Source organism: Entelurus aequoreus, linkage group LG02 (assembly GCF_033978785.1).
Source record: "Entelurus aequoreus isolate RoL-2023_Sb linkage group LG02, RoL_Eaeq_v1.1, whole genome shotgun sequence".
Taxonomy (NCBI): domain Eukaryota; kingdom Metazoa; phylum Chordata; class Actinopteri; order Syngnathiformes; family Syngnathidae; genus Entelurus; species Entelurus aequoreus.
Window position 1 is genome coordinate 65,460,564 of NC_084732.1, and position 25,421 is coordinate 65,485,984.

Consider the following 25,421-nt stretch of genomic DNA (forward strand, 5'->3'; position numbering starts at 1 on the left):
GTATGTCAACTGTGGCGTCTGCCTACAATGTATTGTGTGACGAGACAGCGGATCTCAGGCTGCGCTGGCTGGCTGGCTGCGAAGGCTGGTCGCTCGTCACGGGCAGGTGTGTTGATTGCCGATCGACAGCAGCTGCGCAGAGGCGCACCCGTAGCAGAGAGGGAACGCCCGTGGGCGTGGTTCGCGGTGTGCTTGTCAGGGCGAACAGCAGGAGGAGAAGCAGCAGGAGTGTGACCAATAACAGCCCCCCTTATAAAAGACTCCCGGCGAGCTTTGGGTTGCCTCAGGGTGAGCTCGGTAAAAATCTTCAATAAGGGAGGGGTCTGCGATGTAAGACAACGGTACCCAGGACCTAACCCCAGGTCCATAGCCATCCCAGTCAACAAGGTAGATCCACCCTCTTCCTTGTCGTCAGAACCTGTGGATCTCTTTAACGGTCAAAACTTGGTCCCCATCCTCAAGGACCCTAGGAGAAGGAGGACAGGGAGCTGCTAGCTACTGGCTTGATCTGGGAGACGTGAAAGACAGGGTGAGATCTCATCGAATGTGGAAGGCCCAAGTGTACTGCGGAAGGGTTAATCTTGGATTTGACTGTATAAGGCAGACCTGGGCATTCGGCGGCCCGCGGGCCACATCCGGCCCTTTGTGCATCCCTGTCCGGCCCGCGTGAGGCCAAATATAAAGTACAAAATACATTTTAAAAAGTATCTATGTCGAGTGTGCAATACAACGGTGCTGCTTTTGTTTTGAAAAGCGTTATTTGTATTACTTCCGTGTGGACGTATGCTCGTGCGCGATTGTGAGTGAATGTGAACAGCGGCAATCACAAATTACAAAATACAATTTAAAAAAACATCTATGTCGTGCGTGCAATACAACTGTGCTGCTTTTATTTTGAAAAGTGTTATTTATGGGCGTATGTCCGTGTGTAACCTGTGAGTGAAGGTGCACGGCGACAAGTGATGCCCGGTTATCCCCGAGACGCTAAAAAGAGAAAAGTTGATGACGAATGGCGTGTTTTCAACAAGACATGGATTGCCAAGTATTTCTTCACAGAAATTAAAGGTAAAGCCGTGTGCTTAATTTGTGGTACACACGTTGCTGTGTTTAAAGAATATAGTGTAACGACCTGCTGAAGTTGATGTGTTCTTGAATGAGTGATATTCAGAATTCCCATTGTTGTGAACGTAGCACGCCTGTAAGGTGATTGGCAAAGAAGGAGGAAGCGTTGTTGTTGCGGAAATGAGGAGTGAGGATAGACGTGCGTGTGGAAAGAACGAGATAAGTTGAGCTGTGTTAGTATAGGTTGCTCAATAAAAGTTTAAAAAGAGCGTCAGACTTGGTGTGCACTTCTTCTGGACGCTACATTTGGTGTCAGAAGTAAAACTTTGTGCATACTGCCGCTGCTTGTGTGAGCATACTGCGCTGCTTGTGTGCTCAGCCTGCTACGTCATCGGGAGGTACGTGCCACGATGTTTCCTGGCGACTTCGTCAAGATTGAACGGGAGGGGAAGGACATTGAGTGGGGACTTAAGGTGCCGGCAGTGACTGCAGATGTCTGTGTGAATCCCGGACGTGAGGAGCTCGCCGCAAAGAGAGAGAGAGAGAGAGAGGGAGGAAGGAGAGAGGCAGCGTCACAGGTGCAGCGCACGCTGCTTGGCATGGGGGAATTCCGCACTCAATGGAGACTCCCAGGTTTGATGGCAAGGCGAACTGGGAGGCATTTCATCGAACTTCTGACACCAATTGTAGCGTCCAGAAGAAGTGCACACCAAGTCTGACGCTCTTTTTAAACTTTTATTGAGCAACCTATACTAACACAGCTCAACTTATCTCGTTCTTTCCACACACACGTCTATCCTCACTCCTCATTTCCGCAACAACAACGCTTCCTCCTTCTTCGCCAATCACATTACAGGCGTGCTACGTTCACAACAAAGAGAATGCAGGATAAAGTGATAGAAATTTAAATTTTTGCATTGTATTATACATCAGGAAGTGTTGTGTAAGAAAGTGTTAGAAATAAAACTATCAAAAGCAATCTCCTTTTGTACAAAATTAAGTTAGGTTAAATGAAATTATTATTATTATTATTACCGTATTTTCCGCACCATAAGCCGCACCTAAAAACCACAATTTTTCTCAAAAGCTGACAGTGCGGCTAATAACCCGGTGCGCCTTATATATGGATTAATATTAATATTTATTTTCATAAAGTTTAGGTCTCGCAACTACGGTAAACAGCCGCCATCTTTTTTTCCCGTAAAAGAGGAAGCGCTTCTTCTTCTACGGTAAGCAACCGCCCCCATAGAAGAGGAAGCGCTTCTTCTTCTACTGTAAGCAACCGCCAAGGTGAGCACCCGCCCCCGTAGAAGAAGAAGCGCGCGGATATTACGTTTCATTTCATTTGTGTGTTTCTGTAAAGACCACAAAATGTCTCCTACTAAGAGACACGCGTACAAGGTTCCACTGACTTTTCATATTCATGTGAACCGCACTGTGGATACAACGGGAACACGTACGGTGAATATTCGCACCACAGGGAATGAGATGTCGTCCTACTGTGGTTCTAGCTTGCCATGCTAACGGCCAGAAACTTCCACCCACGGTGATATTCAAAAGGAAGACCTTGCCAAAAGAGAACTTTCCAGCCGGCGTCATCATAAAAGCTAACTCGAAGGGATGGATGGATGAAGAAAAGATGAGCGAAGGGACCGGGTGACTTTTTTCACGCAGCTCCGTCCCTGTTGATCTATGACTGCATGCGCGTCCACATCATAGATGGTGTCAAAAAACAAGTGAAGCACACCGAAGAAGAATAATTCGAGGGATTTGTGGATGAGTAATAACTTCAGAAAGTGAGCTTTAAATGTTTATTTTGTGTGTTGTGTGACACTAACGTTCGAGCAACGTTGAGTTATTGATGTTGCCATTGCTCTGCACTATTTTGAGTGTTACTATTTTTGTGATTGCACATTTGCACATTACATTTTGGGAGTGAACAGAGTTGTTAGAACGCTGGTTTGTGATATATTATTAAAGTTTGACTGACCTATCTGACTGTTTTTTTGACATTCCCTTTAGCGTAGCATAGGTGCGGCTAATAACACGGGGCGGCTAATAGGTAAACAAAGTTTGGAAATATGCCATTCATTGAAGGTGCGGCTTACAACACGGGGCGGCTTATGGTGCGGAAAATACGGTATTTATCTTACGGTATATTAAAAATAATTTGAGCAAAATTTAATTGAAATATTGTCGGTGTGGCCCTCCAGCAGTGCTCAGGTTGCTCATGCGGCCCCCGGTAAAAATTAATTGCCCACCGCTGGGAAAAGGTCCGTGGTGCTAGCTTCTGGGAGGAGATCGGGAGGTGGAGGTCCTTGGCCCGAAGCAGCACCTGCTGTCCGGGCTGGTAGTCAGGAGCCGGGATGTGCCGCTAGTTGCTGTTGCGATGCATCCTTTCAGATGCATCCAGTAGGGCAGAGCAGGTGGCCCTCCAAACTCTGCGGCATCGTCCCATGTGGGTTCTGGTAGACGCAACTGTCACCTGATCTCCTGGGAGGGAAACAAAGGAGGTTCAAACCCTAGCCAGCATTCAAACGGAGACATACTGGTAGCTGCGCAGGTCATGGAGTTAAAAGAGTATTCCACCCATGGAATTAATCTACTCCAGGAGTTGGACTGTTGGGCAGCCATACAGCGCAGCATAGTCTCCACCCCATGGTTGGTCCTCTCCGCTTGACCGTGGTTTGGGAGTGGTAGCCGGAAGTCAGGCTGACCGTGGCCCCAATCCCCGTGCAGAAATCTTGCCAGACCCGAGAAATGAATTGGGGGCCACAATCAGACACAATGTCGGTGGGATCCCGTGGATCCTGACCACATGTTGGACCAGCAGGTCCGTGGTCTCAGCCAAGGATGGGAGTTTGGGCAAGGGTATGAAGTGGGCAGCCTTGGAAAACCTGTCGACGATGGTGAGGATTGTGGTATTACCTTTTGAGAGGGGCAGTCCCGTGATGAAGTCCAGGGCGACGTGGCACCAGGGTCGACTAGGAATGGGAAGAGGTTGTAAGAGGCCAGCAGGAGGGCTGTGGCTAGCCTTGTTCCGGACGCAGACACTACAGGCGGCGACAAACTTGAAGGTAACCGCCTCCATGGAAGGCCACCAGAAAAGGCGTCGAATAAATCCTAGCGACCTATGGACTCTGGGATGGCAGGTCAACAGGTTTGAGTGTGCCCAGTCAAGTACCTTGGCCCTTAAGCTCTGCGGAACAAACAGTCGGTTAGGGAGTGCGCCTTCGGGACCAGGATCGGAACGTAGAGCCATCTTGACTAGGCCCTCGATCTCCCAAGTTACCATCCCAATGATGCAGTTCTGAGGGAGGATGGTCTTTGCAGTCGGTTTAGCGGTGGGTTCTTCAAAGAATATCCGAGAAAGAGCGTCCGCCCTGCCATTACGTGAACCGGGTCTGTAGGTGAGAGTATAGTTGAATCTACAAAAAATTGTGCCCAGCGTGCTTGCCTGTCGTTTAGTCTTAGTGGAGCGAATGTGGATGACGTTGTGGTGGTCAGTTAGGACCAGAAAAGGATGCTTGGCCCCCTCCAGCCAGTGTCCCCATTCCACCAGCGCCTCGTGGACGGCCAACAGCTCCTTGTTCCCAGCGTCGTAGTTCCTCTCGGCTGATGAGAGGCGTCTAGAGAAGAAGGCACATGGGTGAAACATATTACACTCTCCGGACCGACAACACCGCCCCAATACTGGAGTGGGAAGCATCCACTTCCACAGTGAAGGGTTTGTCTGGGTCAAGGTACACCAGAATGGGAGCAGAACTGAAGCTCTTTTTGAGACTCTGGAGTGCCTCTTCTGCCTCCTTGTTCCACACAAAAGCTGTCAGGGTAGAGGTTTGTGCGTGGAGAGGTGCAGCTACCTTGCTGAAGTTCAAGATGAAGCGACGGTAGAATCCAGCGAAGCCAAGGAATCTTCTGAGTTCTGTAAGGGATGCTGGTTGTGGCCACCCCACCCCTGCCCTGCCTTTTTTGGGGTCAGCTCTGATATTACCCATCTCAATGATAAGGCCTAGAAAGTCAACCGAAGAGGAATGGAACTCGCACTTCTCAGCCTTGAGGAATAATCGGTTCTCCAGGAGGTGTTGGAGGGCCAGTCGGACGTGCTGTTGATGTTCCTGTATATTACGAGAGAAAACCAGAATATCATCGAGGTACACGACCACAAGTCTCTCGAGCATGTCTCTAAGAACATCATTTACTAATGCCTGGAAAACGGCTGGGGCGTTGGTCAGGCCGAAGGGTATGACCCGGTACTCGAAGTGACCCAGGTGCGTGTTAAAGGCCGTCTTCCACTCGTCCCCCTTCTTAATCCGGATGAGATGGTGCGCATTACGGAGGTCCAGCTTGGTGAAGACAGTCGCAGGGGCAAGAGGCTCGAAGGAGGAGCACATGAGGGGTAGAGGATGACTGTGATGAGGTTAAGTAGTTACATTGGTCATATTCAAAGTCCTCATGTGTCCAGGAACATATTTCCTGAGTTTATAAACATAATATAAATTTTTAAAAAAAAACAATGAAGATTTTGTGGTGTTAAAAAATATCGATGTAATCATAGCAGTATTGACTAGATACGCTATTGTGCGTGGTATCATTACAGTGGATGTTAAGTGTAGATCCACAAATGGTGTTTGTTTATATTGTAGCGTCCCGGAAGAGTTGGTGCTGCAGAGAATTCTGGGATTTTTTTCTGTAGTGTTTATGTTGTGTTCCAAAATGTGTTTGTCGTTGTTGTTTAATGTGGTTTCACTATATGGCGCATGTTTATGACAGTGTTGGTGTTGTTCATACTGCCACCCTTAGTGCGATATGTATGGCTGTTGAATAAGCATGCCCTTCATTCGCTCATGCGCAGCGTGTTCAAAGTCAAGATGAATGTATCATTAATTCATAGTAGGGCATAATGAAATCTGGGTTAAACTTTGTTCATTATAGACTATATAATGTGCAACTCTTTTTTTTTAATGTAAAATCGGACCAAACTTTCCACAAAGTTAACAACAACAAGATTGATAATTCAAAAGTAAATTGAAAGATTGAAAATTGCCATCGATCCCTCGTGGGTGCTCGGTATTTTCCGTGCATGCCCGGGCCCTGAAGCACCCACGGGTAGGGATGATGTTTGATAAGGAATTATCGAGTTCGAGCCTATTATCGAATCCTCTTATCGAACCGATTCCTTATCGATTCTCTTATCGAGTCCAGATAGGTTGTTGTATATGGAAAAAAACACACAATATTTGGTTTAACAAAAGCTCACTTTTATTATATAATCAAAAAAATAAAATCTAATAAATAAATAAATATTGACTGTTACCCACCTAAAAAAATAAAATAAAATAAATAAATATTGACTGTTGTTACCCAAAGTATATTAAGTGGGATTTTTCAGAGAAACAAATATATACAGTAACACAAAAACAACCTGTCTCTGTGATCACTATAGGTGTATAAATAATAATATAGTGTTAAATAAAATCAGTCCCTTGGGCACAAAACTGAAAATAATACAGCTCTCCAAAAAGTGCACTTCTGCTGCTATTTGACATAACTGTTTGTTGTGATGCTTTGACATTTTTGCACTTTATTTCTTTATTGAAAGAACATTCTATGAGAGAAAAGTTATTTTCAAATGTGTTTACAATGCTAATAAATGAAAAGTTAAAGCTAAAAAAAAGAAATACACTTTATTGAGTTAACATTATTTCTTTATGGGGGAAAAATGTTATGAGCTAGATAATATAACAACTACACTACCCAGCATGCAACGGGAGTTACGAGCATGCGCGGTAGCCCCGAAAAGTGTTGCATGTTGCCACGCTGTGAAAGTAAACATGAAGAACTCAGCCAACACGCCTCGTCTGCATTATTTATAATTAGACCGACAACACATCTACAGTGGGATTTTGTTTTGTTTACAAGGAAAGAAAAACAAAAGTTAAAAAAGGGAGATATGTTGTATATATATGTATGTGCTGCGGTTGTTTTAAGAACGTTGCGACAGCTGCCGTAAAGGAGGTGCGTTGCTATGTTTCCGGTTGGTCGTAAAAGTGTTCGTCATGTGTTTTACCCTGCTAAAATCTCTCAGTAAAGTTATTCGATGGATTATAGCTTTTGTTTTGAACTTTATTACACCTTGGAGCGCTTTTTCCCGTCCATTGTTTTCCTGCTTTCACTATCTGCGCCTAATGACTGAGCTACGTGACGTCATTTATTGTGATGTCCCACGGAGCATTTCTGGTCGGGACGGGATTCGAATAAAGAATCAACTCTTTTCCTTTACTATAGTGGTCTCGATAACGGGTACCGGTTCTCAAAAAGGGATTCGAGTCCGAGGACTCGGTTCTTTTCTTATCAAACAACCGGGAAAACCGGTTTCGAGTATCATCCCTACCCACGGGATCTGCGTCTATGCTCGCAGCACACCCACTAATAGTACACACAATTTTATAGTTTGCACACACTGTTTAGCGTGTGTTATTTGGATCTTTGTTGATCCGGCCCTTGGTATGTTGGTTTTAAATCCATGGTGCTACACTATCCCTGCTCAGGTCCACTGCAGATCACTTGGCAGGACATCATGGTGGGTGTCGAGAGTGGTCTTCTCATGTTTCCAATAAACATTCTCATCATTACCATTTTCCGAAGCATCAGACCTCGCATCATTTCCAAGCCTCATAAAAGCAGCTCGGAGGAAACCTTGAAACCCCTGTTGGTTACCATACCAACGATTCTCAAGGTGAGTTTTATAACATACAAATAATTAGGTGTTGTTTTGTATTGCACATTTTTATTGTCACGACTGACCCCTGTCAGTCAAGGGCTATGGATATCAACTTAGTCAGTGTTTTTGTCGGCCACACTGACATTAGCGATTTGTTTTCACTCCTTCCAGGAAACGGAGGAGGTCATTTTTCTAGTGAGGAGGAGTCAACGCAACAAAATGGAAAAAATGCACAGTTTGGAGTCTCTCACTGATCTCTGCCCAGCCTTGAACAGAGTGCATGAATTAATCCATGTTATGCAAGGTATTAGTCATGTGGAAATCAAAAGACGTGTGCTGAAATAAATAAATGTGCTGAAATAATTTTTTGTGTGTGTCAAGGTGAAGCTGAGAGTGACTTTCACTGGGTTTACTGCAGCAAGTTTCTCTTGGCTGCTCTTTCTCGCCTCCTCGTGTGCCTGGAGCGCTTGGACGGAAAGAACTTCCTGAGTCCACAGGAACACATACAAACTCTGGACATCACCAACTTGCTGGTTCGCAAGGCTGACATGGTCTTCAGCAGTCACTTGGCATACTGGTCAGCTCGTAGCGCATGAAACAATCACCATGATTATTGTACTTTCCGGGCTGTAGAGCGCATTTGGTATTTAAGCCGCACCCGTCAAATTTTAGAAAAAATAAATATATTTACATATACACGTTGCAGATATACACCGGTACAAAATATTTTGTAAATGTTTATGAACATACCTTAACTGGTTGTCTCACGGCAGTAAAACGGATGATCAAACAAAACAGAAGTCATCGTCGTGGACCCACTAGCTGCGGAAACTAGCTCTCCAATCAGCTTAACAGACTCAATAAATCCACAATGACGTTATGGTTAATTTACAAAACTGGAACAACATAAAAAGAATGTCATTGTAAGGTGTGGAAGTCGCTTCCTAGCAGTTCCACTGAAGACACGGCACAAGAGTCCAGCGTGCAGGTTTAACAAGGTTTTTAATGATAATGTTTTTCAATAATCGGTTTCTCTCCCAGAACATGACTTTTCAGTCATGTCCGTATCCTCCTCTCCCTCCTGCACCTGGCCGCTCACTGTTAAAGACAACAGATAAGGTAACAATACTAACACAGACAAAAAGAATGCTACAGAGGCACTTGCTGACGTGTTAGCATATTCACTAATGCTAATGACGCTAGCTTGGGACCGTTTGATAAGTATGAATTGTTATAGGTATGTTGTAAATCTTACAAACGTTGCTTGGGATGACGAATGAAGAATCATTTCGAGCAGAAACGCTACGGACGAATACTTCCTGTTCAAGGAACAAAACAGGAAGCCTGCAGCACCTGCAGTGAGCGAACTCGTCCAAATGATGGCGCAATAGGACAAACAATAACACACCTTTTCAGTGTCTCTGTTGGCGTATTATGATTGTTGGCGAAGAAAAGTGTATAAATTAGTCGCACGGTTTATAAGCCGCAGAGTTCAAAGCAGAGGAAAAAAGTAGCGTCTTATAGTCTGGAAAATATAGTAGTTTATTTAATGTGAAAATTGTTGTCTTATTCCATATTCTTGTCTGTGGTCCAGCCCGCTTCCTGTAAAGAAGAAGACGAGACCAGTGGGGTGTTGGCTCCCCTGGTGGTGTGTGTTCCTTGGGTGGTTCCTGTTACTTTCCCTCAGCGGCGTGTCTACTTTCTTCACCTTACTCTATGGATTTTACTACGGCAGAGCAAAGTCCATCAAGTGGATCATGTCTCTGGGCCTCTCCCTCTTTCAGAGCATCTTTATATTGCAGCCTCTCAAGGTTGGTATGGTCGAAACTAATCAATTAAAACTGATATGTTCATCATTGGTATTGGTACAGGACTTATTTTTTATTAACAAGGACATGCGAGGAAATTGACATTATAGTTGTGGATGTCTGATAAGGCCTAAAATCTATATTGCAAGATATATATTGCTGCCCTTTGCGATAACAATATATATCATATGTTATTTTGTATGTTAATGATAATAGAGGCATTTAGAATTGGGTTATAAGGGTTCCAAATTTAGCTGCTGGAGTATTCGGTGACATATTGCGTGTTTTCCAATTGTAATATTTTGTCAAAACCATTGTTAAGGTACATGCTAATTTACAGCTAATTTATAGTTACTCTCTGTTGTAACATGGTTCTATCAACACTTCTGTTAAAAGGTACTAAGCACTTATTCTTCTGTTGTTTGGATACTTTACATTAGTTTTTGGGCGATACTACAGAGTTGGGTATCGATCAAATATCAAGTAGTTACAGGGGCAGGATTGGTCACATCAATGTTGATAATGATACATAGATTTTCAAGATCATTGAATGATTACATTTTTTATTATAATCCGACGAAAACACCGGATGGCGGCATAACAATATCAACTAAGCATTTCCTACTATTGGCCCTCATTGAAATCCTTTGGTTGTTGCCCTCCTGTGTCCAGGGACTTATTTCCTGAGGTGGTAAAAAATAACAAAAATGACAAAATATATTTTTTTGATTATAAAAATTATTGATCTAACCACTACTGTCGATATTTGTATGGATAACTTTACATTCGAGGGCTAAGGCTTCAGGTGAGCATTATCATCCTATGATGTGTAGTGTAGCATGTTTAGCTATTCCTGGTCCTCAGGACATGATATTTGTAAGAAACGTAGTTTATTAACCGCCGTGGAGGCAAGGACTACTGAGTTGCTGTAGAAGTGGCTTTGCACTGTGGACGGACATTAGCCACTGGCATGAATGCTACATTGCGTGGAGGACGCTTCTGTTTGCTTGGAGCTGTCAGATTTGCGGAACACAGCTAGAACATACAACATACAGTTTGACGATATAACGATAGTATTAAAAGCTTTATTGTTGGCCAAATGTACCGTATTTTCCGGACCATAGGGCGCACTGGATTATAAGGCACACTGCCATTGAGCGGTTCTGGTCCGGTCTATTAAAGGGGTCAATTTCTTTTTTTTTTCTAAATTGAAAACACTTCCTTGTGGTCTACATAACATGTAATGGTGGTTGTTTGGTCAAAATGGTGCATAGATAATGATTTACAGATCATCTTCAAGCTGCTTTCTGACAGTCGCTTCAGGATGCGCCGTTTTGTGGGCGGTCTTATTTACATGGCTCACATTCTGCAGCGTATTCTCCCCGTCATCTTTGTTGTAGCGGTGTAGCGTGCAAGGACGGGAGTGGAAGAAGTGTCAAAAGATGGAGCTAACTGTTTTAATGACATTCAGACTTTACTTCAATCAAAAACGGAGCAGCATCTCCTCATCCGGAAACAACAGCAGAAATGTGTCCTGTGAAAAATCGTCCGACTGGAACCCTCTAATAACTAAAGTTCCTTGGATGAATAATGTAAACTCACTACACCGGTATGTGTTAGCGCTTTCATGGCGAATTTACTGACAGATATAAGTTAGAACTTTACACTACTTAATATTAGAAATGGCAACAGCGAAGGATGAATGTCCCATAACAAGAAGATAGAGAAAAAGAAGAAGCTTATCGACTACGGGAGTCGGCACGGACTACAAAGGCGGACGCGCGCACATTTTCAGGGTTTATGCAGATCCCAAATACAGATCAGCAGGTACCAGAAAGTAAAGAAAGTTGCTTTTGCATAATATTGCAAAACAAAACGCCAGATAATATGTCTTACCTTATACACACACCATAATAATACTCATATTAGCACAGTACAAACCATCAAGCGGTGCGGCTTCATAGCTTACCAAAGTCGTACTAAAACATTTTGATAGATTTTTGAGCGCCGTGTGTAATTTTCTATATTTTCAATGGAACAAATAACATTTTGTTGCTGTTTACGTGAGTCATATTGCAGTCTGCACGTATCTCTTATGTGTGACTGCCATCATATTGCAGTCTACACAAATCTCTTATGTGTGACTGGTCACACTTATTATTTCACCATGTACCAAATAAAATAGGTTTGAGGTCAGTAAGCACAACCAAAATTATTCCGTACATTAGGCGCACCGGGTTATAAGGCGCACTGTCGAGTTTTGAGAAAATGAAAGGATTTTAAGTGCGCCTTATAGTCAGAAAAATGTAGTATATCATTTATATTGTATACATTCTATATCGCGCAACCCTAATTATAATCATGATATGCTCTGTGGCAAAAGCACCTTACATGACTACAATATTTATTTATTATGTGTTTCTTCTATCATGTGTTTCTTTATTCTTTATTATATATTCAAACGGACCTATTTAAGTGCTTTGTTTATAACACAGTTGTTTCTGATATCGTAACATAGATATGCGAGTAATTTCTTCTACATTTATAGGTGATCGGAGTTGCTGTCTTTTTCGCCCTGTTGCTCAAACCTGTGGCAGTGGAGGAAAGTGAAGAAATTGAACAAGTGTTGTTAGGTAAGGCGGTCAGAAGGGTCAAGATGCGGTTGTGTAATGTTCTTTCACTATTGGGTAAATACACTTTTCATGTTTTCAGTATATGTAGTCCCTGAAGTGATGACACTACATCAGCATTGTCTCGTCAGTGCTTTGTATGTTCAGGGATGTTGGTTCTAGGTCCAAGGATGAGCAGCTTTAACGCCTCTTCACACAGTTATTGGACAATTGCAGTCAAACCTTTAAAGATTACAGTCTTTAATGTAAGAACTGCAACATCCATCCATCCATTTTCTACCGCTTGTCCGTTTTGGGGTCGTGGGGGTTGCTGGAGCCTATCTCAGCTGCACTCGGGCAGAAGGCGGGGTACACCCTGGACAAGTTGCCACCTCATCACAGGGCCAAGAACTGCAACAGATTTCAAAATAGTATAAGACCCGAATTTTCTCACGTAGTTAAAGGGGAACTGCACTTTTTGGGGGGTAATTTTGCCTATTGATCACAATACTTATGAGAGACAAGAAGACAAAAGGTTTAGTTTTTAGTTTTTTGCATTCTAACTTGTAAAAATCAGCTTGTTTTAGGTGGCTAGCTATGACTCTAATGGGAGAAATCAGTTTTACCGCTAAATTACTTTAAAAATGCATTCAAAAACCGTCAACACTACTTCATTTACGTTCCATAACCTGTATAATAACTGTTGCATCTGCCCAGTATTCATTTTCAGGGAATTAAAGTCACTGGTCAATCCCGTTCTTTCGATGACATATATGGTGAGTAAGAAGGACCATCAAGACAGAATAGGAATATCATCAAGTTTTACTGAAGCTTCAGGAGACCAGCCCAGACCAATACATTCATACCGGCTTCTCGAATGTTTCTAACATTCAAACGGAAAAAAACTACTTCTTGAAAAGGAAAGCAGTCCCTCCCCCCCCCCCTGAAAGGAATGCCTCTCCCCCTTCCCCAACACTGATAAGGCAATGAGGGGGATGTATCCTCTTCACATTCCAAAGTCTAAAACACTAAACAGACCTCTGTAGACAAAAAGAAACTGGTATACAGAGTATACAATGGAAAAGTACTAGCTGATCAAACATGACTATGAATAAAGAAAGAACTCTTAAACATACAGTATGTAATGGCCATAGTGGTCCATCGATATATATATATATATATAATAAATTGCCAGTCACAGTTAACTTGTGCTCAGCTGGGAAAATAAATATATATATATACTTATTATGTCATCCATGTACTTATTAGAAACTGTTTCAGGCGTATTAAATCATGTTAATATTAAATATGTACGTAAATAATATGTGGGGATATAAAAGGCATCCGGTTCTATCAGACCGGGCGGAAGTGGAAAGTGACGTCACAATCCACCTGGAGCACCTGTCAGACACAGCGTTTTTACCACGGAGCCACTTCATGGATTAATCCTTCTTTTTGACATTTTTGGTGTGCTTTCCATTGGCCTGTGGAGAACCGGGAGAACAGAGACTCTTTCCAGGAGGACTTTGAGTTGGATGCGCAGACTCGGTACCGTGAGTACACTGCTGCGGCTTTCAAACATTTCATCGCTTGCCCGTACGTGCATGTCACGCTACGTGCATGTCACATACGTAACTTTTGGGACTTTGGGGAAATATATGTGTTATATGAACTTTGGGCTGTGGGATTGAGTGTGTTGTGTAGGTGTTTGATTTATATTGGCGGGTTGTATGGACGGGAGGGGGGAGTTGTTTGCTATGCGGGATTAATTTGTGGCATATTAAATATAAGCCGATCGTCTTGTGGCTAATAGTTATATATGTCTTGTGTTTATTTAATGTATTAATCATTCCCAGCTGAATATCAGGTCCCACCCGTGACTCCTTAATTGCGTAGTGGCAAAGACACCCGGGGAACTTGGGTGCGTTTGTTACAGAGTGGTGGCCCGTACGGGTAGAGCGGGGCTTAGTGTATCATTGATATCAGCGGCTCTTATTTTCGTTGTTTTTTGCGAAGCACTTTAAGGGGATTAAGTAGTATATAAATATTATTTGTCTTGTTAAAATATAAATGTATATTGGGTTCACTTTTTTTCCCTAAATAGTCAGCAGTGTGACACACACACACTCCTATTGTGTCACAATTTTTTCTACATTTTGACACATATATACATCCATTTTCTGGTACGTAAATACATACCATTTTTATACATTTACACACATAGACACTTACATATACGACAATTAATAAATACTTACACATAATTAGTTTAATTGGAGCAATGTCGACCAGCAGCCACTCCCTAATGGAGGAAGAGGACAGACAGGACTTTGCTGATGCAGCCCAGGACTCAACTCCGCCCCTTGACCCTTTCCGCCATGTCACCAGTAGGCCCAAACAAAATGGTGTTGCTGAGCTGACTAACTTGCTGGACTCTATGTATTTAGAACAGTCCAGACAGGATGCGGCAGCAGAGGAAGAGGATGGGGTGGAACTAGAAGCTGTCCTGGAGCAACTTCTAACGCTGCAACAACGAATGGACATTCTGGAGAACCGACTCACAGAAGCGGTCGACAGCACCCTTAACCGGGAGGATGGACTTAGGGCAGCGATGGAGGCCATGGCGGCAGAGATGAAAGCGTATGTGGACACGAAGGTGCAGAACTTCGACCAAGCTGTCGCAGCATGTCTGCGTCGAAGAGATGAAAGGTGGGGAGAGGAATTGAAAAATACCCTTGCTAAAACCCGAAGGTTTTGGCGACCAGCTAGCTTCTCCACTCCTGCAGCCGCCATACCAGTCCGCCACCACCCGCCTGTCAGAGACATCACCTTCCCTATTACACCTGCTTTCACCGCCAGACCACCTGCTGTCACCGCCAGACCACCCATCAGGATGGAATTTCCCCAGTTTGGAGAGTCCAGAGGCTCAGCCGATGTCACCGATTTCATCGAACAGTGTGAAAACTTTTTAGCACTCCGCCCTCTGAGCGATGCTGAGCTGGTGGGAACACTCAATACTGTCTTAAAAGGTCCTGCCAGGAGTTGGTGGTCGGCAGCCCGCAGTAACATAACCAGCTGGTCTACATTTAAGCAGTTATTCCTGGAAGCCTTTTTGCCAACTGACTGCCAATCCGAGATTGAGATGCAGCTCCACTCCATTCTTCAAACCACTACTCAGTGCTTGCGAGATTTCGCATATGATTATCGTGCCCTCTGCCTGAAGTGGAGACATGACATGGAGGAAGCCGAGATCGTGCGCCACATACTCGGGGCCTGCAATCCCAGGTTGGCCTGTGGTCTACGTGGAATTGTGACAACGGTAGAACAGCTGGTCAAGGTGGGCTCCCTGATTGAACGAGATTGGACAAATAGTAAAGACTATTGGAGTCGTGTCCAACAAAGCAACCCTCCAAAAAGATCTGGCAAGAAGATGGAGCATGGGCCGAGTCGAAGTGGGGCCGACCTTGCCGCTGCTATGGGCGAACAATCCCTCCTGGTGGTCCCTATTAACATGCGCGGCTCTAAGGGAGATGGAGTCCTGGACTCCGGATGCACGTACTCACTAATGAGTCATACGTTGTGGAATGCTGTGAGGAAGTGCGGCGAGGTTCTGGAGCCAAGCGGAATTCCAAAGTTTGTCATGGCAAATGGACAAATAAACCAAGCAGTTGGAAAAGCCACCCTGCTCCTCAATCTGCATGACTGTCACAGCACCCTACAGGTTCATGTGATGGCTGATGGCCACTTATGTATGCCCTTGTTGTTAGGTCTCGACTTCATGACCACATCACAAACGGTACTCGAACCTCATCTCAGGAGGTATGTCATGCCCGGAGGGAGAGAATTCAAATTTCTCCCCAAAGGCAGAGAAATGCTTCGCTGGACTCACCCTGGTCCCTCCATTAATTTTTACATGGCCATAAATGAAGAACCCCAAGTTAATCAGTCTGCCATCCCCCTCCTCGAATCCCAACCTGAGGTGGTGCGACCACTGCTGCAGAAGTGGCCAACTGTGTGGACTGAGACTACTGGGGCCACCAGGGTAATTAAACATCAAATCACCACCATGGATGAGATGCCTGTGAGGAAGCGGGCTTACAGAGTGTCCAGTCAAAAACAAGAAATAATCGAAGAACAAATCAAAAAAATGATCAGCACTGGAGTGATAGAGCCATCAACATCTCCGTGGGCCTCTCCTGTTGTTCTGACACCCAGGAAGGACGGAACACCCCAATTCTGTGTGGACTACAGGGGCTTGAACGCCAAAACCCAGCATGACGCCTATCCCATGCCCCTCATACATGAGATCCTGGAGTCATTGCAAGGTGCAAAATATTTCAGCTCCCTTGACCTGCAGAGTGGCTACTGGCAGGTTGCCATGGATGAGGATAGCAAGCCAAAGACTGCCATGATCACCCATCTGGGCCTATATCAATTTAAAGTCATGCCATTTGGACTGCGCAATGCTGGGGCGACCTTCCAGCGCTTAATGGAGACAGTGCTGGGTGAGCTTAGGGGAAGAATCTGTTTTGTGTACATTGATGACATCATTGTGTTTTCGCAAACAGAAGAACAACACCTGCTAGACCTTGAGGTGGTGTTTGCAAAATTACAACAAGCAAACCTTACTCTTAACATCAAGAAATGTCACCTGCTTCAAGATCAGCTCACCTTCCTTGGACACCTAATATCAGGCAAAGGAGTGGAAGTAGATCCAGAAAAAATATCAGCAATAATTGCATATCCCCCTCCCACAGACCTGAAGAGTCTTCAGAGGTTTCTTGGCATGGTCGGCTGGTACCACAAGTTCATCCCCAGGCTGGCCGACATTTCATCTCCTCTAAATCAACTAAAAAAAAAGGACGTTCCTTGGGAGTAGAGTCCTACCTGCCAGGAGGCCTTTGACCACCTCAAATCCCTTTTGCAGTCACCACCAGTGCTTGCTCAGCCCCATCCACAGATCAGTTTCCAGGTTCACTGTGATGCCAGTGACTTGGGCCTCGGCGCGGTCCTGATGCAACGCCTTGAAGGTGAAGAACGGCCAATTGCCTTTGCCTCCCGTGTGCTCCAAGGAGCTGAAGTCCGCTACTCCACTGCTGAAAAAGAGTGCTTGGCTGTGGTGTGGGCAGTTGAGAAGTGGAGACATTTCCTCGAGGGAACAACTTTTGATGTCTTCACGGACCACAGTGCTCTTGCCTGGGCATTCAACTGCCCTAAGACTTCGTCCCGACTTACACGGTGGACGCTGAGACTCCAGGGATTCACATTCAGAGTCCATTACAAAAAGGGCTGCTGCAATGTGGTGCCGGATGCACTGTCACGGGCACCCCAATCACCAGAAGGGAAGATTTGCCTTGTTGTCCCGAAAACCTACTGGTCAGATCTACCCAGCACACTGCAAGATCTTTCTGAGGCCCAAAAAACTGATACAACATGTCTGGAATGTGGACCCTCTGTTGACCAACCTACGCCTGGCCAGATCCACTATCAACTTCAGCAAGGGGTGTGGTACCGGGGAGTACCATCTAAGTATGGCGGATTCAATTATCAGCTGGTAGTGCCATTGGCTCTGGTGCCGCAGTTCCTGGCCTACTTTCATGACAGTCCATTCGGAGGACATCTGGGGAGAATGAAGACACTCTTGAAAATTCTGGAAGTAGCTTGGTGGCCGACAGTAAGGAAGGATGTCTGGAGTCACGTCCAAGCATGCAGGACTTGTCAACAATACAAAAACCCCAACGACAAGCCAGCTGGACAACTCCAGTCCTCTACTGTCAACGCCCCAGGAGAAATGCTGGGAGTGGACTTCATGGGACCTTTTCCCCTCAGTAAGGACCGGAACTCTGTACTGATGGTGGTGGTGGACTACTACTCTAAGTGGGTGGAGCTTTTTGCCCTGAAAGACGCCAAAATTCCCAAAGTCTGCCAAATTCTCAAAAATGACATTTTCACTCGCTGGGGAGTTCCCACATATCTTGTGTCTGACCGAGGGCCACAGTTCACAAGCCAACTGATGTCCCGCCTGTGCGAATCCTGGGGGGTAACCCATAAACTAACAACAGCTTACCACCCACAAACCAACATGACAGAACGAGTCAATCGCACCCTCAAGACCATGATTGCCGCCTTCGTAGGGAACCATCATCAGGACTGGGATAAGTGGCTGCCTGACTTCCGGTTTGCCCTTAACACCGCTGTCCATGAGACGACTGGTTCAACCCCTGCCAGGTTGACTCTCGGGCGGAATCTGATGGGACCCCTGGAACGACTGGTGCACAAAGCTCCACCACCACACACATCTGCATATCACACCATACTTACACACACACACCTAAAGGACGACATGGAGAGACATGTAGGCGCGTCCAAAGCTCGACAAGCCAGATATTATAATGCACGACACATGTACACTTTGTAGTTGGGGATCTGGTCTGGATTAGGGCGCACCCACTTTCCAAAGCTTCAAGTAAATTCTCTGCCAAACTTGCACCCAGATGGTTAGGGCCTGTGCGGGTAGAGAAGAAGTTAGGTCCTGTAAATTATAGTATTCGTTGGTTGACTGATAAGTGTAAGGTGGATACATTAATGTGGTAAACATGAAACCCTATTATGGTCCCCATAAGCCGCTGGCTGGGGGGGGGAATGTAATGGCCATAGGGGTCCATCGATATATATATAATAAATTGCCAGTCACAGTTAACTTGTGCTCAGCTGGGAAAATAAACATATATATATATACTTATTATGTCATCCATGTACTTATTAGAAACTGTTTCAGGCGTATTAAATCATGTTAATATTAAATATGTACGTAAATAATATGTGGGGATATAAAAGGCATCCGGTTCTATCAGACCGGGCGAAAGCGGAAAGTGACGTCACAATCCACCTGGAGCACCTGTCAGACACAGCGTTTTTACCACGGAGCCACTTAATGGATAAATCCTCCTTTTTGACATTTTTGGTGTGCTTTCCATTGGCCTGTGGAGAACCGGGAGAACAGAGACTCTTTCCAGGAGGACTTTGAGTTGGATGCGCAGACTCGGTACCGTGAGTACACTGCTGCGGCTTTCAAACATTTCATCGCTTGCCCGTACGTGCATGTCACGCTACGTGCATGTCACATACGTAACTTTTGGGACTTTGGGGAAATATATGTGTTATATAAACTTTGGGCTGTGGGATTGAGTGTGTTGTGTAGGTGTTTGATTTATATTGGCGGGTTGTATGGACGGGAGGGGGGAGTTGTTTGCTATGCGGGATTAATTTGTGGCATATTAAATATAAGCCGATCGTCTTGTGGCTAATAGTTATATATGTCTTGTGTTTATTTCATGTATTAATCATTCCCAGCTGAATATCAGGTCCCACCCGTGACTCCTTAATTGCGTAGTGGCAAAGACACCCGGGGAACTTGGGTGCGTTTGTTACAAGTATATGCATTCTCCACATAACTTAGTTGTAACGACAATGTTATTGTAAGAGAAAATACTGAGGAACTGTTTTTATAGCGTAGTAACACATCAACGTGCTACAATATTAGCCTTAATCCAGCTACAGCGAGAGATAAGCTTAGTTTCTTCGTCAGCACCCGAATTGCGTTTGAGTTTGTAATGCACAACACAATGCGATACGACAACAATTTGTACTGACTGGATGACATGAACAATTATATTACAGTATCTGTAAAGTATTAGCCTACATTTCTTGTTTTGTTTGTACACAGTTAGCTCAACAGTGTATGTACTGTAGTTGTACTAACAGGCATGACGTGCAGCGTGTATCATGATCAACAGTATAGTAACTCACTCAATGGACAGTTGTTTGTTTAGTCCAGCTGGCTGGGGACCTTTCCAGTTGATTTTGGGTGTGCAATTAATTTATGTCTGCATTGCTTGGCTCCAACGTTTGCAGCGTCAAAGTCACAGCAACCTCGCTCTCTGACCTCACTCTTTTGGCTTCTGTCTGCTCCAACGTTTCACTGTCCCTCAATACTCGCCTCTAGAAGGAGCAGTTCATCCTCTGTATATTCAGATTCAAAAAGATAAAGTTGTGAATCCAGATTAGTCCAAAAATAGTCATTGTTTGTTACCAAGTCTGCCTTGATTTGAACACAATCGTGTTTATTTACGGAAGTAGGAACACACAATTGTTGCCGGAAGTTGAAAGTTTGTTTCTATGAAAACGGAAACAAATGCACCAAGGAAAGAAGTTCCGGCAATGTTTAAAATAACCAAAATACAGTAAATATTGTACAAACGTTTGTACTTATTACATATTGTTATGAATGTGTCTGTTACCACATTATATATAGACTTGCAGTGTGTATATAAAACGTTGATGGAGGGTTTTGAAGTTGTTTTAGAGGGCTGTGAATGCTACAATGGTGACTCCCATTCACCGCATCTTTCAAGCGTTTTTTTATCATCTTTAAAAAAAAAATTTAAAAAAGTAGGTTCCTGTTTCTCATAATGATTGTGAACAATAGGCACATTTCCAAAAAAGGTGACGTTCTCCTTTGAATGGGCTGTCACAGTTACTTTTTCCAAAGCAAAAAATATAACATAAACACCGTTGGCTAGCTTATGATAATCAGTGGTTTAATAGAACACGTTTGTTTTACAATTGTTTATAGTTTCCACAATTACCGTACTTTCCGGACTATAGAGAGCACTGGTATATAAGCTGCACCCACTAAATTTTCTGAGAAAAAAAATGTTTTCTACGTTATCTGCAACGGACTATAACCTGCAATATTTACATAGTGAAATTAGTTATTTACACGGAAAACATTTGTAAATGTTTATTTACATATTTGAATTGTTTTCCAACACGACAGATCAAACAATACAGAAGTCATCGTCTTGGACCCACTAGCTGCCGAAGCTAACTCTCCAATCAGCAAAATAAACTCAATTACTCCACTGTGATGTTTTGGTAAATTTACTGAGGAATTTGTGAAACGGAAACCATACAAAAAGAATGACAATGTAAGTTAATAGCACTAACACAGACACGTGTAAATGTGTTAGCATATTAGCTAATGCTAAGGATGCTAGCTTGATTACTTTATGATAGCACAAACTTTATTTGAGATAATACTTGAAGCGATTCTTGTCAAAACGAAATGCAATTGTTGTAAACTACTTTCTCTCCCACCGAGGTAAGTACGTAATTCGGAAGCGCAGTGGCAAACTGTGCTGTGCTCAGACATTCAGTGTGTCATTTGATTATTTAGGACAATTACTGGCAATTAAAAGGAGTCGCTCAATATCATAAAACAGCATGTATATATATGTATGCATGTAGGCTATTTGGAGACACTGCATACAGAGTTGAATATAAATAAGACAACACATTCAGTGCAGAAAAACAACATAATGTTTGACTCCAGAAGAGCAGCAACACTTGAAGTACACTACATTTAAAATTTTACCAAACACATTAGGTAAATTAGCACAAAGTATCGGTATCGGCTCGGTATTGCCGATACTAGCGATACTGAATTTTACTCGGAAAACACAATCAGTGGTATCGCACATCACTTGCTTGAAGGCCTACTGAAACCCACTACTACCGACCACGCAATCTGATAGTTTATATATCAATGATGAAATCTTAACATTGCAACACATGCCAATACGGCCGGGTTAACTTATAAAGTGCAATTTTAAATTTCCCGCTAAACTTCCGGTTGAAAACGTCTATGTATGATGACGTATGCGTGTGACGTCAATCGTTGAAACGGAAGTATGCTGACACATTGAATCCAATACAAAAAGCTCTGTTTTCATCTCAAAATTCCACAGTATTCTGGACATCTGTGTTGGTGAATATTTTGCAATTTGTTTAATGAACAATGAAGACTGCAAAGAAGAAACTTGTAGGTGGGTATTAGCAGCGGACTACAGCAACACAACCAGGAGGACTTTGAGATGGATAGCAGACGCGCTAGCCGCCGACCTCACCTTGACTTCCTCCGTCTCCGGGCCGCCGACCGCATCTATGATCGGGTGAAGTCCTTCGAGGCGCCGTCGATCGCTGGAACGCAGGTGAGCACGGGTGTTGATGAGCAGATGAGGGCTGGCTGGCGTAGGTGGATAGCTAATGTTTTTAGCATAGCTCTGTGAGGTCCCGTTGCTAGATTAGCTTCAATGGCGACGTTAGCAACAGCATTGTTAAGCTTCGCCAAGCTGGAAAGTATTAACCGTGTAGTTACATGTCCATGGTTTAATAGTATTGTTGATTTTCTGTCTATCCTTCCAGTCAGGGGCTTATTTATTTTGTTTCTATATGCAGTTAAGCCCGATGCTATCACGTTAGCTCCGTAGCTAAAGTGTTTCGCCGATGTATTGTCGTGGAGATAAAAGTCACTGTGAATGTCCATTTCCCGTTCTCGACTCTCATTTTCAAGAGGATATAGTATCCGAGGTGGTTTAAAATACAAATCCGTGATTCACAATACAAAAAGGAGAGAGTGTGGAATCCAATGAGCCAGCTTGTACCTAAGTTACGGTCAGAGCGAAAAAAGATGCGTCCTGCACTGCACTCTAGTCCTTCACTCTCACGTTCCTCATCCACGAATCTTTCATCCTGGCTCAAATTAATGGGGTAATCGTCGCTTTCTCGGTCCGAATCGCTCTCGCTGCATTGAAAACAATGGGGAAATGTGAGGAGCCTTTCAACCTTTGACGTCACGCTACTTCCGGTACAGGCAAGGCTTTTTTTTTATCAGCGACCAAAAGTTGCGAACTTTATCGTCGATGTTCTCTACTAAATCCTTTCAGCAGAAATATGGCAATATCGCGAAATGATCAAGTATGACACATAGAATGGATCTACTATCCCCGTTTAAATCAAAACATTTAATTTCAGTAGGCCTTTAAGGCACTAAATAGAAGGCAATACTGTAGTCCCCAAACTTTTTGACTCGGGGGCCGCATTGGGTGAAAAAAATTTGGCCAGGGGCCGGACTGTATATATGTGTGTGTGTATGTATATATATATATATATATATATATATATATATATATATATATATATATATATATATATATATATATATATATATATATATATATATATATATATATATATATATATATATATATATATTTATTCCGAGCGCGATGATGTCACGTTATCGATGAGAAAATGCATTTTTATACAATATGATTTGCCTGAGCGGCTAGGAGACACAGAGAGTAATTTTTATTTTATTTTTAAACTTGGGACTTCCCGCAGGTGGGATATTGGAGGCGGGCCGTAGTTTGAGGACCCTTGCTGTAGACGTTGAACCTGCAGCATCTGCAGAGAGTGAACTTGTCCAAAAGATGGCACCATATCACAAACAATAACACGACTTTTCAACTTTTGTTGAAATCAAAATATTATGGATGTTAGCAAAGAAAAACCCATTCATTTACTGCACATTAATCTGCAGGATTCGAAGCGTTGGAAAAAAGTAGCGGCTTATAGTCCGGAAAATACGGTACCAAGTTTAAGTAATAAAACATTTTAGCAGCCCGAACAAAATAATTGCGGCAGTCACTTACCCTGTCTCGTCCACATGTACGTGCAGGGACATATACAAAATCAGTCAAAGAGAAGCAACAATTTGCAGTCATGTTGTAGTTATTTTAGAATATACATTCAATGACATCTAACACTAAGGGCCCGACTAACCAAGATCCAAATACCACGTGCTAAACGGCGTGTGCAATCTATAAAATAGCGATCTACTAACATTACACTAATAATAACTGGTGCAGACCACCTTATTTAAATTAAAGTTTTGCGTGTTTACGCAGCTTTCACCATGGAGACACTCATTTACTGCAAATTCATGTTATTATGTTCCTTCCTACCTGTGGTTTTTGTTTCGAACAGGCAGCAGACATGTACCATTTTTTATGGGCATTTTAGAAGCAGTCCAGTGCATCCACAATGTAACCCACTTTTTTGTGCGCTGCAAATGCACTCATGGGAGAGGGGCTGTGTGTGTGTGTGTGTGTGTGTGTGTGTGTGTGTGTGTGTGTGTGTGTGTGTGTGTGTGTGTGTGTGTGTGTGTGTGTGTGTGTGTGTGTGTGTGTGTGTGTGTGTGTGTGTGCGTGTGCGTGTGTGTGTGTGTGCGTGTGTGTGTGTGTGTGGCAAAAATATATATATTCTATTTCACCAGCCGAGTGTCCTCCCGTAACCATGGATACAGACGGATCATTTTCTTCCTGAACATACTGCATTGTACCAACATTAACGTGACTGTTGTGTGTTTTTATTTTACCAGAACAACAAGACAAGTGCAGGCGTTATTCTGGCAGAGATTCGCTCTGAGAGGACTGAAAAACACTCACAAGCTTCTTTTTGAAACAGTTATGTTTTTTAGAGAGAATACTAAAATGACAAAAACATAGAAAAATAGAATAAATAGGCAGTAATGTGGATGCAGGATACCAAAATATGAAACAATTCTGATTACACAAAATACATTGTTATTTCATATAAATAATCCCATGAATAATTTTTATATTGTTTTTGTGTTTAGAATAGGCTGCATTGTTAGGTTTATAGGATCAACATAGCAGAATGACAATGTATAGTACATTTATTATAGGAACTGTTGTGCTAATTTTGACATACTGTAATGTGTCATTGAGGAACATTCTTCAAATAACTAATAAGACTCATCATTAATATGTTTTCTGTTAGAATGATATATTATTTAATTTGACCTTGTTATTGGTAACATTTTGCCTATATTCTGAATATTTTCAAAATGGACAAACTTTCAATAAAAGGCCAGTAAGATTTGATGTTATGTTATGTTTTGTTGTTTTATTGCCAACTCATGCCGAATGAATATAATTCACAAGGGTGGTTAAATATTTTGGGTGAAACTGTGTAATGCCAACCAGAAAGAGTGTTTTGCACTGATTAGTGGGGGGACTGAAGGGGCCAATGCAAAAATAATCCAAAACCAAAAATGTACAATCACCATAAAACACATACAATACAAAGCAATAGGGGTTCCAAGTGTAAAAAAAACAAACAAAAAACAAAAAAATGTCTAACTGATTTATTTTTAATACTTAGCTTATTTTTCTAACATTTAGCAATTTTCTACTTATTTGAGGGAACTTAAAAGCTGAATGTAAATACAAATGTTAAATGTATATTTTAAATATAAATATAAATATTGGATTTAAATGTCAAATCTAAATG

The 25,421-nt window shown here is 43.0% G+C and overlaps 1 protein-coding gene across 1 annotated transcript; it reads left to right on the forward strand.

Moving 5' to 3' along the window:
- Positions 1 to 292: 292 nt before the first annotated feature.
- On the forward strand, positions 293 to 24,625 carry pkd1l3 (polycystic kidney disease 1-like 3). The gene is made up of 8 exons (XM_062068756.1): positions 293 to 387; positions 463 to 529; positions 7,614 to 7,801; positions 7,958 to 8,090; positions 8,168 to 8,363; positions 9,381 to 9,597; positions 12,143 to 12,227; positions 24,487 to 24,625. Exons 3-8 carry the CDS (start codon positions 7,643 to 7,645, stop codon positions 24,531 to 24,533), a joined length of 837 nt encoding a protein of 278 aa, XP_061924740.1. The 5' UTR covers positions 293 to 387; positions 463 to 529; positions 7,614 to 7,642; the 3' UTR covers positions 24,534 to 24,625.
- The last annotated feature ends 796 nt before the right edge of the window (positions 24,626 to 25,421 follow it).